This window comes from Hippoglossus hippoglossus, chromosome 7 (assembly GCF_009819705.1).
Source record: "Hippoglossus hippoglossus isolate fHipHip1 chromosome 7, fHipHip1.pri, whole genome shotgun sequence".
Lineage (NCBI taxonomy): Eukaryota > Metazoa > Chordata > Actinopteri > Pleuronectiformes > Pleuronectidae > Hippoglossus > Hippoglossus hippoglossus.
Window position 1 is genome coordinate 10,851,784 of NC_047157.1, and position 13,057 is coordinate 10,864,840.

The 13,057-nt window shown below is 40.5% G+C and overlaps 1 protein-coding gene across 2 annotated transcripts; it reads right to left on the reverse strand.

Annotated features, from left to right (window-relative positions):
* Positions 1–1,583: 1,583 nt before the first annotated feature.
* LOC117764557 (vesicle-associated membrane protein-associated protein B/C-like) lies at positions 1,584–9,040 on the reverse strand. 2 transcript variants are annotated; one of them, XM_034590433.1, is made up of 6 exons: positions 8,776–9,022; positions 7,366–7,518; positions 5,908–6,011; positions 5,523–5,603; positions 4,491–4,673; positions 1,584–3,585 (listed from the first exon to the last, which is right to left on the reverse strand). In XM_034590433.1, the coding sequence occupies exons 1-6, from the start codon at positions 8,831–8,833 to the stop codon at positions 3,421–3,423; spliced, it is 744 nt and encodes a 247-aa protein (XP_034446324.1). In that variant the 5' UTR covers positions 8,834–9,022; the 3' UTR covers positions 1,584–3,420. The 2 variants fall into 2 exon arrangements, with proteins under 2 accessions (XP_034446324.1, XP_034446325.1); XM_034590434.1 differs by having other exon boundaries at positions 1,685–3,585; positions 4,491–4,622; positions 8,776–9,040.
* Between the last annotated feature and the right edge of the window lie 4,017 nt (positions 9,041–13,057).

Sequence of the window (13,057 nt, forward strand, 5' to 3'; positions counted from 1 at the left end):
CTGCCATGGGGAAGAAACTGTTCAGGTGGAGCAAAGTTTTGGTCTTGATAGCCCGGAACCTTTTGCCGGATGGGAGTCTCTGGAATAGGTGGTGACCGGGATGGGAAGGATCAGCAATGATCTTGCCTGCTCTCTTCCTGGTCCTGGAGTGGAACAGGTCTAGGAGAGCCGGCAGGTCGCAGCCGATGACCTTCTCGGCTGACCGAATGATCCGCTGCAGTCCTGCCTTTGTCCTTGGCAGTGGAGGCAGCAAACCAGACGGTGATTGATGAGGTGAGGATGGACTCAATGATGGGTGTGTAGAACTCCACCATCACTTTCTGCGGCATGTTGAATTTCTTCAACTGCCGCAGGAAGAACATCCTCTGCTGGGCCTTCTTGATGGTGGAGGTGATGTTCTCTGCCCACCTTAGGTCCTGTGCAATTATTGTCCCCAGGAATCTGAAAGACTCCACTGTGTTAACTGGGGAGTCGCACATGGTGAGGGGGACGGGTTTGGAAGTCTGCTACCATCTCTACAGTTTTCAGGGCGTTCAGCTCCAGGTAGTTCTGGCTGCACCAGGAAGCCAGGCTGTCAACTCCCTCTCTGTAGGCGGCCTCGTCCCCATTGGAGATTAATCCAATGAGGGTTGTGTCGTCTGCAAATTTCAGGAGTTTGACAGAGGGGTGGCTGGAGGTGCAGTAGTTTGTGTAGAGGGAGAAGAGTAGAGGGGAGAGCACACAGCCTTGTGGGGCTCCAGTGCTGATGGTCCGGGGCTCAGAGACAAGCTTGCCCAGCCTCACGCGCTGCTTCCTGTCTGTCAGGAAGTCAGTGATCCACCTGCAGGTGGGCTCAGGCACGCTCAGCATGGATCAAATTCCAAGTTGATCCATAATAAAAATAGCCATTAGATGCAGTGAATGTTGGATATATTTCTCTGTTTACTTAATGAATATCCATAGCTTTTGTTTAGATCCAAAGACTATAGACAGCTTTATAAACCTTAATGAAACTCTGGTCATGAATTAGTTTATTCTCTAAACTCATCAGACATTAGTTTGACCAGAGGTACAACTGTGGTGTGGAATCTAAAAAGAAAACCTGCGACACAAATTATCAAAATCACCAACTAGTACTGCATCTCCTCAAACATGCCTGGAAGGGATCATTGGGTCTTAATGTGGTACCTCAGCAGTTTTGAACCAGACTGGAAGTTGGGTGACTTGCAACAGAGATTTGAGAGAAGTAAGGCAGCAGAGGAGAGAGATGTTGACCTTTGCTTCCTAGTGTGGATCAAGACCTCATAAACACTGGATCATGTTGTTCCCACAGTGCAACCAATGTCCTCTCATGTTAAGACCAACCAGGAGACCCTGTCTGTTTATAAAACATGTTCTCAAAGCACTTCAGCTTGATGAAATGATCATGAAAAGCTGTGAGGAGTAAATTAATCTTCATCTGTAAGGTGGCCATTTAATGTTATCAGCTTTGTGCACTTCAGATGCATTTATTGGCTTTTTCTATCAAACTTTTTTTTCACAAACACACACAGTCCAACTCACATGAGGAAAAAAAACAGTAAAGTTTTCACAGAATCAGACAGTTGGGGATTTATGTATTTTAATTCATTATGATGCTACATGATCCATGGTGGTTGTTTACTCATTTTCTTCCTTTACTACAGTATGTTAATAACGTTGCCAGTTATCTTTTGAAGTCTTCTTTATTTTTATGTACATACAAAAGAGTATCCAATTACTGTGTGATTACATTGACTGTATCTCTGCATGTGTAGTCTGAAGCATAGATGCCTTTTTTTATTTTCTTTAATGTAGTGTGTATTCACAGGTCAGTCCTCCTCCCAGCCGCCCACGTTTCTGCTCCCCGAGCTCCCTCACGCAACGAAAAATACACAAAGTTTTTTTTCAAAACAACCAATTTTGCTGAGGTGGCCACGTGATAACCGAGATAATACAGCTGTGTTGTCTCTGTTATCTCACAACCTCTGTCCTTGTCTCCAACAGAAATAAAATGACTGAAATGAAAGAAAACACACACAAGCCGATAACCCAGACTCAAGATGGTCCCTTTTTTTTTTTTAAAGACAGCAATTTTTTTGTTTTGCTAATATGATTTCAACACTCAAAATAATAATAATCATAATAAACCCAGGTCATTTCATGCAAACTGCAGAGAGGACACTTTAATATAGTGCATTTGAATATTATAAACAACAGAAGCTTCGTGGCTACATAATAATGTAAGGGAGAAAAAATGCAAACAAACCAATGTGATACACTAGAGGACACACAATACTCCATGGGTGAAATCAAACAATGTGACTAACTGCTGAAGATGTAGAGTTGGTTTTACTTGATATGTTCACTGGTTTCAGAGGGAAATTAGGTCTTTTTTTCCACTCTCTGGCAACCTGAGGCAGTAAAATTATCTGGGAACTGTAACTTTAACTTTAACTTGGAAAAATCTGACGCCTTAAACTTCATTACAGCTCTGTTTTTGAATTAGATTACCGCAGCAGAAATTCTTGATCATTATTTAGATTTTACGGACCCACCATTTTAAAAAGGGCCTGAGAATAGATTGTTGAATTCTTATTCCTGGTCTGGTTAGGAACTAAAATCAAAAGTTTTATCAACCCCATTTTTCTGTTGTGTACAGGAAATCTGTTCAGATGACAGGTATTTTTTCACCACCCTTCTTCCTTTGTTCTAAAACAGCATGTGATTTTACCGTTTCAGGCTTCCTCATACAAACATCCCCACGCAGTCACATGAGCCCTCCTGCAGGAGGCAAAACCATAAGACACACACACACACACACACACACACATGCATGGCCTCTACCGGCTCACATTTTAACCGCCTACTGTTTAGAAGAAGATACACAGTCGAGTCGAGGAAATAAAGTCTTTCACTGATTACTTGTTTTCACTTTTTGCAGATCATCAGTATTAAGTGGAAGAGAGATTATCAGAGGAGTGTTAGAGCTTTCTTAGAGACGATGTGAGTGAGGAAGTCGGAGACTAATGTATCTATAAAGAATAAATCAAAGACTTCAGACATTCAGCCAGCGTGAAGCTACTTCCACACACCTGTGCAAGTTGTGGAGGATCATTTAGGAAAGAGGGGTGGACGGAAAGAACAGATCAGAGATCATTTCACAAAACAAAGGAAAAGGCAAGACCTGTGACAAAAACGTTTGCAATCATGGTTTAACTTGGGATCACCTTCCTTCGTTTTCTTTTCATACATTAAATTATTTTCCATCCAGACAAACCATCATGATATTGCCTTAAATGTAAAAAAAAGAAAAGAAAGAGAAATCAACATAAACCCAGAAGACATCCCTGTTGCCGTCATTGACGCGTGTTCGTCCAAGCACGCCGCCCGTCCGTCCCTGTGCTCTGTCCATCTGTGTCTCTACAGGGCCAGCTTGCCAATGATGACTCCAATGACAAAGAGCAGCACGCAGATTGCCAGGACACGGGTGCTTAGGCCTTCGTCCCTCACAGCCGAGGTTGCCATGCCGGAGGAGTGAGAAGCGGCCACTGACGTCACCTTTCTCTTCCGCAGCCCGTCATCCTCCTGCAATGAAGAGAGGAGTCAGATATATACGTTCAAAATCAAAGTTATTCACCTTGTAATTTTACTCCAGATGATCTGGAACTTGCTTTTCAAACCACAAACATTTTAATGTAAAAAAGTAAAAAATTAAAATGACGAGTTTGAAGTGTTACTAAAGGAGTCGCAACTTTTTGTATTCACCACTGTCAATCAAGTCCAGACTGATGAGACCCAATCAGGCTGCATCACTGTTTCTAAAAGTTTCCATTTCTGCCTGTTGGTACCAAAACGCAATACTGAAGTTTTCAATATATTTGTGTGGACGAAGCCGAGGACAGATTGTCCCATTTAGACTGGATGCAGCATATGTTTATATACCCTAATCACCCGGTGAGACGTATGTGTACTTCTCCCCTTAGAGCCGGATGAGACATGTGCGTCTCATTTACAATGTCCTGTGACTGAAATACTTGCAAGAATGATAAAATATACTATTGGAAATGTAGTTTGTTTGTTGGCATTCTTAGCCAAAAAAGTTTTTACAGTAGCATTTCAGACAATGGCTGACGATTTAAGCGAAGGCAGAGATATTGAAGCAGATGACAGAAGCTTCATTGACAAAAACAGAGATGAAAATAACAATTAAGAAGATTCAGACCCAGACAATGTGACCGACCGACCTGCTGACCAATGCTCAGACGGTAAGAGACATGTTTTTAAGTTTAGGTAAACTACAATGAAAGGCACATGTTTAAGGTATCAAATGTTTCTTATTTAATGTCTTCAATATCTGCTTCTAGGGCTGGAAAATGTAGCTCTTCAGAAATCTTCTGGTTTTAGTGGGTCGTTTTCAATGCTTTAATCAACTAATGTTTTGCTTTAACAGTTAAGGTCTTAATGAGTTAATTTAATCTTGTGCGTCTCACCCTGATCTGTTTGTTTTCTTCCCGTAGCCTTTGCACCTCCATCTGCAGCCGCTTGCACTCCTCCATGATCTTCTTCACCTCTCCATCATCCAGCGAGGCGCTGGCTGACTTGGGCAGCACGGAGTGCTCAGTCTTAACAGAGGAGGTAGAGGAAGAGATAGTTTGGTTGCTTTCACTCTCATGCTGTGGAAAGAGTCAGGGTGTGGGTGGACAACGGGGTGAGAGCAGAGGGAGAGGAGGGAAGGGGATGAAGAGACATGCAGAGACATGGCAAGGAGTGAGATGAAAGTACAGATAAAAAAATCATAAATGAATAAATAAAACATGTAATGGGTGATACACAGTGATTTACTGCTGATGGGTAGGAGATTGAGAAAATAACTGAGGACACATGCTATTGCGAGTGTCTTGATTTTCTTCAGTAAGATCTTATCCAATGGACCTAAATTGCTTCAGTTATTAATTTAAAATATCAAATACAAAATGCAACATTTCTAAGTTTGTAGATCAGATGGGGATGTGAGAAAATCTTTTGCGCATCTAAACCTCACACTTGTTTTTGCTCTATGTAGTTGTAGTGAGCAGGTACGATAGAAGAAGTGTGTAACTGACTGGTAGTTGCAGCTTAAATAGTCAGAATCAGGCTCAGCAAGTTCATGAGTAATGCCGAACTGTAGATCAGTTAAAAACACATCCATGTCATTAAATACTAGCATTAACGCCAATATTTATTGAGACAACTGTGTATTTGTGATGGTGGCAGCTCTTCTGGTTCAGGAAGCCAGGGATTATGGGTATTAGCCCTGGTTCAGTAGGCACAGTCAGGGCTGTGGTCGAGACATTGATAGACTCTACATGAAAACCACTTAATCGCGTGGACAGAGCACAACAGAATGAACCACTGTGTTGTTGTGTATGGCTTCAGAGGGCGCTGTTGCTCAGTATATCCTATGTTGTGTTGCTTCAATGCCCGAGTGCTCTTTAATAGGAAAAATTGCCAGAGTGAAAAATTAAGACTTAATTAAGACTTACAGTTTTGTCATTTTCTAGAGGCATCTCAAAAGCACATCTCAACTTTGAATCCATCAGCTCTTCAGGCTTCGCCTCCTTCCACTGTGAATGACAAAAATCAAGAGTGAACAACAGACAGAAAGAAAATTCTGTGAAGATTCATACGGAGATTCTTTAGCCTCAGGTCTTTCTATCTTTCAAGAATAGCTTCTACACAAAGAGACAGACGGATATAAACTGTATACAATATTCCGGAGTTCGGCTGGAGGTACTGTGTGATTGTGATGTCTCCAGTGTGATCATCAAGTAAAAATTCAGGGTCAGTAGATCAGTACATACTCAAAGATATATCCTTTGCTTTGTACAAAATATTTTGCCAAATCAGATTTAATGCTGTAATACTCACAACTCCTTCCATGTCGGTCATGTCGTATGGAGCCAGCAGGGACTGCACCATGAATTTGTGTTTACTCTTTTCATTGGGGTCGTAGTCAAAAGGCTGTAGCATAACTGTGGTCAAACACAATGGAAAAATGGAGAGCCAGAACATTAGAGAAAGACCAACTTCCTGTATTGCCCAATAACAACTATTATGCAACCCGTGAATGAAAAGACATTGGTCAGGTTTATGATCCGAGTTGCAGCATGACATTCTTACTCCTCGAGAACTGACTGTATTTCCTGAAATTAGCATTTTTATGCTTGAATGATCAGTGTAGTCTGTGGAGATTTGAATGATTCTGGTTTTGATCAATGTAAGAGGTTCAGTTTTCACTGAAATTAAAAAAGAAGAATTTTACTTTAATCCAAACACAGATATAAGAGAGCTGGGAATAAATAACAACTCTAAACTCTTTTGTATCTTATTGTTCAATTCAAACTCACTGACTTGTGAAGGTTTCCACCAGAAATAACTAATAAACATCAATGTTACCAGGAGACTGCAGGGCAGCACGGACAAAATAATTATGACAATTATAAAAGACATTTTAGTTTTATACAAAGGTTATTAACAACAAAATGATTCTACAAGCTGAATATTATGGTATATTTTCAATAACATTTCACACTTAACTACAGCGTTATATTTCCATCATCTTTTATTCATCAAATATTTTAAACAAAGTGTTGTGAAGGTATTTCTACATGTTTTTGTGTAGATTATTATTACACAGCACTTGCATAGATGTTACTGATGTGCTTTATGACAATAGCTCAAACCTCAAGTGGCTAAATTACTTATCAGTAGAATGACTAAAGAAGTATCATGTAGTCAATACCGGCTTTGTGGACATGTACAGTTTGTGTTTTTTTTAACATGCTGACTTAGCTGCTTGGTGATGGAATTGTTCTTGGTTAAGGTGAAAATGATTGTTATGGGCGTTTAGTCGAACTTCTATCCATTCTAAAGAGGTATATATGTCAATCATATATATATGTACCTGGTCTGTGTCTGTAACATAAACCCACTGGGTCGCTGGGGACAAGGCAAAAGTAATTTTTAAAATCTGATTTCTTATTTGATTGATAGGATAATTGATCAAAAACTTGAGTACTAAAATAATTAACAGCTGCAGCCCTACACATGGGACTAAGTATTTAGATGATAGCTTGACTGTCGCTGTGGCATAAAATGATCAATATCTCTCTCCTTCTGCCATTAGATCCAGAATAGTTGTGACTTTTTCCCCTTGAATAATGAATACTTATTCTAAATCTATTCGTACTGTCTAAAACCAGTGTTAAAGATCACCTCATGACCGTGTCAGTATCACACAGCTGTCCAAATGAAATGTGAACACCACATTGTGGGTTTGAACTTTATCACCTGTGTTGCCAGAGGATGCAAAAAATTGTTACGAACCAGAAACATTGACGGAGTTCCCAGCGTCAATGATGCCGCTGTTTGGGCGCACGCAGTATCTGCGAGGTGCAGTTGTCTTGACTTTGAAACACACATTTCTATCTGTGGGGTTGGTGAGCTTCAGAGTGGCAGTGACCACATCTGTGAATGGGCCTGAGGGGGAGACAGAGAAAAAGAGCACAGTGACAATGGAGAAGATGAGTGAACGCGCAGATTCGTCTTGTAGTTGCATTTGTGAGTATGACTTGTGTTACCTCAATCAATCAATCAAAATCTAAATGGAGGGAGCACTCAAAGGTTTCACCGAGGCTTGTCTGCTCAACTGCAGACACATCGTGTGTCTGCAAGGATGTATATGTGAGTGGTGTTTGTGAGGGAATCCAGTCTGCCATAAACATTGCACATTAAACATTAAAACAGTGGAAAGAGCAGCAAAGTGCGCACAGATTTATTATTTTATTTATGCCCCGCCCTTAGCCATAAAGCAGATGCTGTGGAAACCAGAGGTGCATTTGGAGACATATGAGCATGACTCTGGACGTGAATGTTCAACTTGATTCAATGACTAAACCTTGGTTGTGGAAATTTGTGTCGGGCAAACAACCTCAATGAGCTTCTGCACTCATCACCTACAGTGTGTGGGTGTACAGGATGGATCCTCCCCTAATAATCAATCAGTGAACAGCCTACCACTGACTGATCCTTAGGCCATCACTTGACCCATTTCTCCAGCTCTATCACACCCAAAGGCAGTTCTACACAGAAAACAGCATTTATCCCTGGAATTACAACAGCTCAGCCTGCATTCTCACAGTCATTCTGCCCGGATATAGAAAATCTGTAAAGGAATTCAGGTTGCACAGTTTGAGTGGAGTTTAAAGCTCCTACTGGCAGCTTGCTAGCTTATGAAATTGTGAAATATAGTGATAAGGCTAAGCAATGACACCCCGGTCCTAGCACATGCAAGAATACTCCCTGTTTGACAGCCGGGTAATGGTGACAGCACCGATCACACGGTGCATGTCAGGAATCAGACCACATTTCTGTGTCGTTTCACCTGCTGTCAGTGGATAAAAGACAGAGGCAGGGACCATAGGAGTCCGAACTAGAGAAATGGGACGGTGGGCCTGCCCTGACGCTGCAATGACAGCTAGCAGTTTCACTTGCTAGTAGCTAGGTTAGCTGAATGCTAGCTGGTTAGCATCGTCGCGCACAGTGTCGGTTCACCTGTTTCAACGCATAGTGCGGCTAGCTAGGTGTGTCTAATTTGACGAAATAGCAACAACAAATAAAGACACCGGTACAAAGTTGAGTGGTTAACGCATAAATACACACACTAGCTGTCATTGAGGGCTTCTAGGTTAGCTAGCTAGCCCCCGGCCAGGACCCGGCCCTCTGCTCCAGCGTTACCTCTGAATTTCAGTTCGTGTTGTGGCTCTAGCACCAAGATTTGTTCTGGTCTGGCCATGTCCCAGGGCTTCTTCCTGTCGTGACGGGGAGGACGACAACGTTGTACTGCAGGTGGCCCGGAGAGGTGAAGCAGCTGGCTTCCGAGGTAACGACCCAGCCGTTCACAGTTTTTTTTCCTTCGGGAGGGAGGAGGATTACAGACGCACCAAGGCTCGGGCTGACTGCAGTAAGGGCAAGCTCGAATCGTGGCAGCGGTAGCTCGTAGAGGCACTTCCGGTGTCAACAGATACTGCCACTGATATGTAAGGCAGCTGCTGCCTTCGATGCCACACTGTTTCGAGGCAGCTGCCTTTGTTGCCACACTGTTTCGAGGCAGCTGCCTTTGTTGTCACACCGTTTGGAGGCAACTGCCTTTGTTGTCACACTGTTTGGAGGCAGCTGCCTTTGATGCCACACTGTTTAGAGTAATCTGCCTTAAAGGTCACACTGTTTGAAGGCAGCTGTCACAAACACTTGGGGGTTGTTGTCACTGCAGTTTGGGACAGTTGTCACTGCCGCCACACCGTCTGAGAGCAACTAAAGCAAAGTAAGATTTCATACACTTAATTGATAAGGATGTAGAAATTGTGGATGAGTACGATTTCATACAGAAAGTCTAAATGGTGGGCTTTATGGTTGCAAGAGTGAGGACGGGAAAGTGTGACATTTTCTTCCAATATGGTCCTGAGACTTTGCTTTTCCTCATAACGGGTCATTCAGTGTCGAAAACAAAATTGAACTTTTAAGAGAGAAACTCCTCGAGAGAGAGGAAGAATTAAAAAGCAAGAAAAAAGTCAAGGTCACAATGTGGAAAGACATAGAAGATAATAAGAAGTGTCTTGAAATGTGGGAAAAGAGGCAGAGTGTAGGGACAGAAAACAAACATTTAAACAGATGGCTAAGGTTGACAAGAAGGAAACTGAGAAAGTTGAAAATAAAACACAGGGTGTGGCAGTCCTCTCCTCGACGCCTGCCTTCCTCCTCACCTACGACAAAACCCTCCTCCATATGATGTGCAGAGACCAGACTCCACCAATCAACGATCAGGCCCATCTCAGACTCCACCCACCACTCTCCAAGTCTATGGAGACAGGGCAGTGGGAGGACTTTAAAAAGTTTTTACTAGATATTTTCAACCTTAGATATACTGTATGTTGACGTTTAACATTTTATTACATTTTAATATGAGTTACTTTTGCCAATCAATACAGTATGTTAAATTTTGATAATGGTTAATAAGATGATGATGTTGTTTGACCTGATTTCCTTCCATTTTCATTTTAAATGCTTGCTCAATTACAGGAAAATAACTTTTTTCTTTCCACAAAAACAGCAGCGGATACCTATTGCACCTCCCCACCATGCATCGATGTTCTAGAACCTCTCCATGGTGGATGTGACCCTGTACGTACGCAAAGTACCAGGGTTGAAGACAAGCAGGAATTTAAAAGGTTTTTACTGGATATTTTCAACCTTAGATATACTGTATTTAACATTTTATCAAATTTTAATATGAGTTACTTTTGCCAATCAATACAGTATGTTAAATTTTGATAATGGTTAATAAGATGATGATGTTGTTTGACCTGATTTCCTTCCATTTTCATTTTAAATGCTCGCTCAGTTACAGGAAAAGAAGTTTTTTCTTTCCACTAAAACAGCAGCGGATACCTATTGCACCTCCCCACCATGCATCGATGTTCTAGAACCTCTCCATGGTGGATGTGACCCTGTACGTACGCAAAGTACCAGGGTTGAAGACAAGCAGGAATTTAAAAGGTTTTTACTGGATATTTTCAACCTTAGATATACTGTATGTTGACGTTTAACATTTTATTACATTTTAATATGAGTTACCTTTGCCAATCAATACAGTATGTTAAATTTCGATAATGGTTAATAAGATGATGATGTTGTTTGACCTGATTTCCTTCCATTTTCATTTTAAATGCTCGCTCAGTTACAGGAAAAGAAGTTTTTTCTTTCCACAAAAACAGCAGCGGATACCTATTGCACCTCCCCACCATGCATCGATGTTCTAGAACCTCTCCATGGTGGATGTGACCCTGTACGTACGCAAAGTACCAGGGTTGAAGACAAGCAAGAATTTAAAAAGTTTTTACTGGATATTTTCAACCTTAGATATACTGTATTTAACATTTAATCACATTTTAATATGAGTTACTTTTGCCAATCAATACAGTATGTTAAATTTTGATAATGGTTAATGAGATGATGATGTTGTTTGACCTGATTTCCTTCCATTTTCATTTTAAATGCTTGCTCAGTTACAGGAAAAGAAGTTTTTTCTTTCCACAAAAACAGCAGCGGATACCTATTGCACCTCCCCACCATGCATCGATGTTCTAGAACCTCTCCATGGTGGATGTGACCCTGTACGTACGCAAAGTACCAGGGTTGAAGACAAGCAGGAATTTAAAAGGTTTTTACTGGATATTTTCAACCTTAGATATACTGTATGTTGACGTTTAACATTTTATTACATTTTAATATGAGTTACCTTTGCCAATTAATACAGTATGTTAAATTTTGATAATGGTTAATAAGATGATGATGTTGTTTGACCTGATTTCCTTCCATTTTCATTTTAAATGCTTGCTCAGTTACAGGAAAAGAAGTTTTTTCTTTCCACAAAAACAGCAGCGGATACCTATTGCACCTCCCCACCATGCATCGATGTTCTAGAACCTCTCCATGGTGGATGTGACCCTGTACGTACGCAAAGTACCAGGGTTGAAGACAAGCAGGAATTTAAAAGGTTTTTACTGGATATTTTCAACCTTAGATATACTGTATTTAACATTTTATCACATTTTAATATGAGTTACCTTTGCCAATCAATACAGTATGTTAAATTTTGATAATGGTTAATAAGATGATGATGTTGTTTGACCTGATTTCCTTCCATTTTCATTTTAAATGCTTGCTCAGTTACAGGAAAAGAAGTTTTTTCTTTCCACAAAAACAGCAGCGGATACCTATTGCACCTCCCCACCATGCATCGATGTTCTAGAACCTCTCCATGGTGGATGTGACCCTGTACGTACGCAAAGTACCAGGGTTGAAGACAAGCAGGAATTTAAAAGGTTTTTACTGGATATTTTCAACCTTAGATATACTGTATGTTGACGTTTAACATTTTATTACATTTTAATATGAGTTACCTTTGCCAATCAATACAGTATGTTAAATTTTGATAATGGTTAATAAGATGATGATGTTGTTTGACCTGATTTCCTTCCATTTTCATTTTAAATGCTCGCTCAGTTACAGGAAAAGAAGTTTTTTCTTTCCACAAAAACAGCAGCGGATACCTATTGCACCTCCCCACCATGCATCGATGTTCTAGAACCTCTCCATGGTGGATGTGACCCTGTACGTACGCAAAGTACCAGGGTTGAAGACAAGCAGGAATTTAAAAGGTTTTTACTGGATATTTTCAACCTTAGATATACTGTATGTTGACGTTTAACATTTTATCACATTTTAATATGAGTTACCTTTGCCAATCAATACAGTATGTTAAATTTTGATAATGGTTAATAAGATGATGATGTTGTTTGACCTGATTTCCTTCCATTTTCATTTTAAATGCTCGCTCAGTTACAGGAAAAGAAGTTTTTTCTTTCCACAAAAACAGCAGCGGATACCTATTGCACCTCCCTACCATGCATCGATGTTCTAGAACCTCTCCATGGTGGATGTGACCCTGTACGTACGCAAAGTACCAGGGTTGAAGAAAAGCAGGAATTTAAAAGGTTTTTACTGGATATTTTCAACCTTAGATATACTGTATGTTGACGTTTAACATTTTATTACATTTTAATATGAGTTACTTTTGCCAATCAATACAGTATGTTAAATTTTGATAATGGTTAATAAGATGTTGATGTTGTTTGACCTGATTTCCTTCCATTTTCATTTTAAATGCTCGCTCAGTTACAGGAAAAGAAGTTTTTTCTTTCCACAAAAACAGCAGCGGATACCTATTGCACCTCCCCACCATGCATCGATGTTCTAGAACCTCTCCATGGTGGATGTGACCCTGTACGTACGCAAAGTACCAGGGTTGAAGACAAGCAGGAATTTAAAAGGTTTTTACTGGATATTTTCAACCTTAGATATACTGTATTTAACATTTTATCACATTTTAATATGAGTTACCTTTGCCAATCAATACAGTATGTTAAATTTTGATAATGGTTAATAAGATGATGATGTT

Excerpts from the sequence above, each read along its gene's own strand:
- LOC117764557 (XM_034590433.1), bottom strand. The coding sequence starts at position 8,833 with ATGGCCAGACCAGAACAAATCTTGGTGCTAGAGCCACAACACGAACTG. Across the intron at positions 7,519-8,775 it reads ACACGAACTGAAATTCAGAG|GCCCATTCACAGATGTGGTC; the intron begins GTAACGCTGGAG and ends TCTCCCCCTCAG. Across the intron at positions 6,012-7,365 it reads GAACTCCGTCAATGTTTCTG|TTATGCTACAGCCTTTTGAC; the intron begins GTTCGTAACAAT and ends GTTTGACCACAG.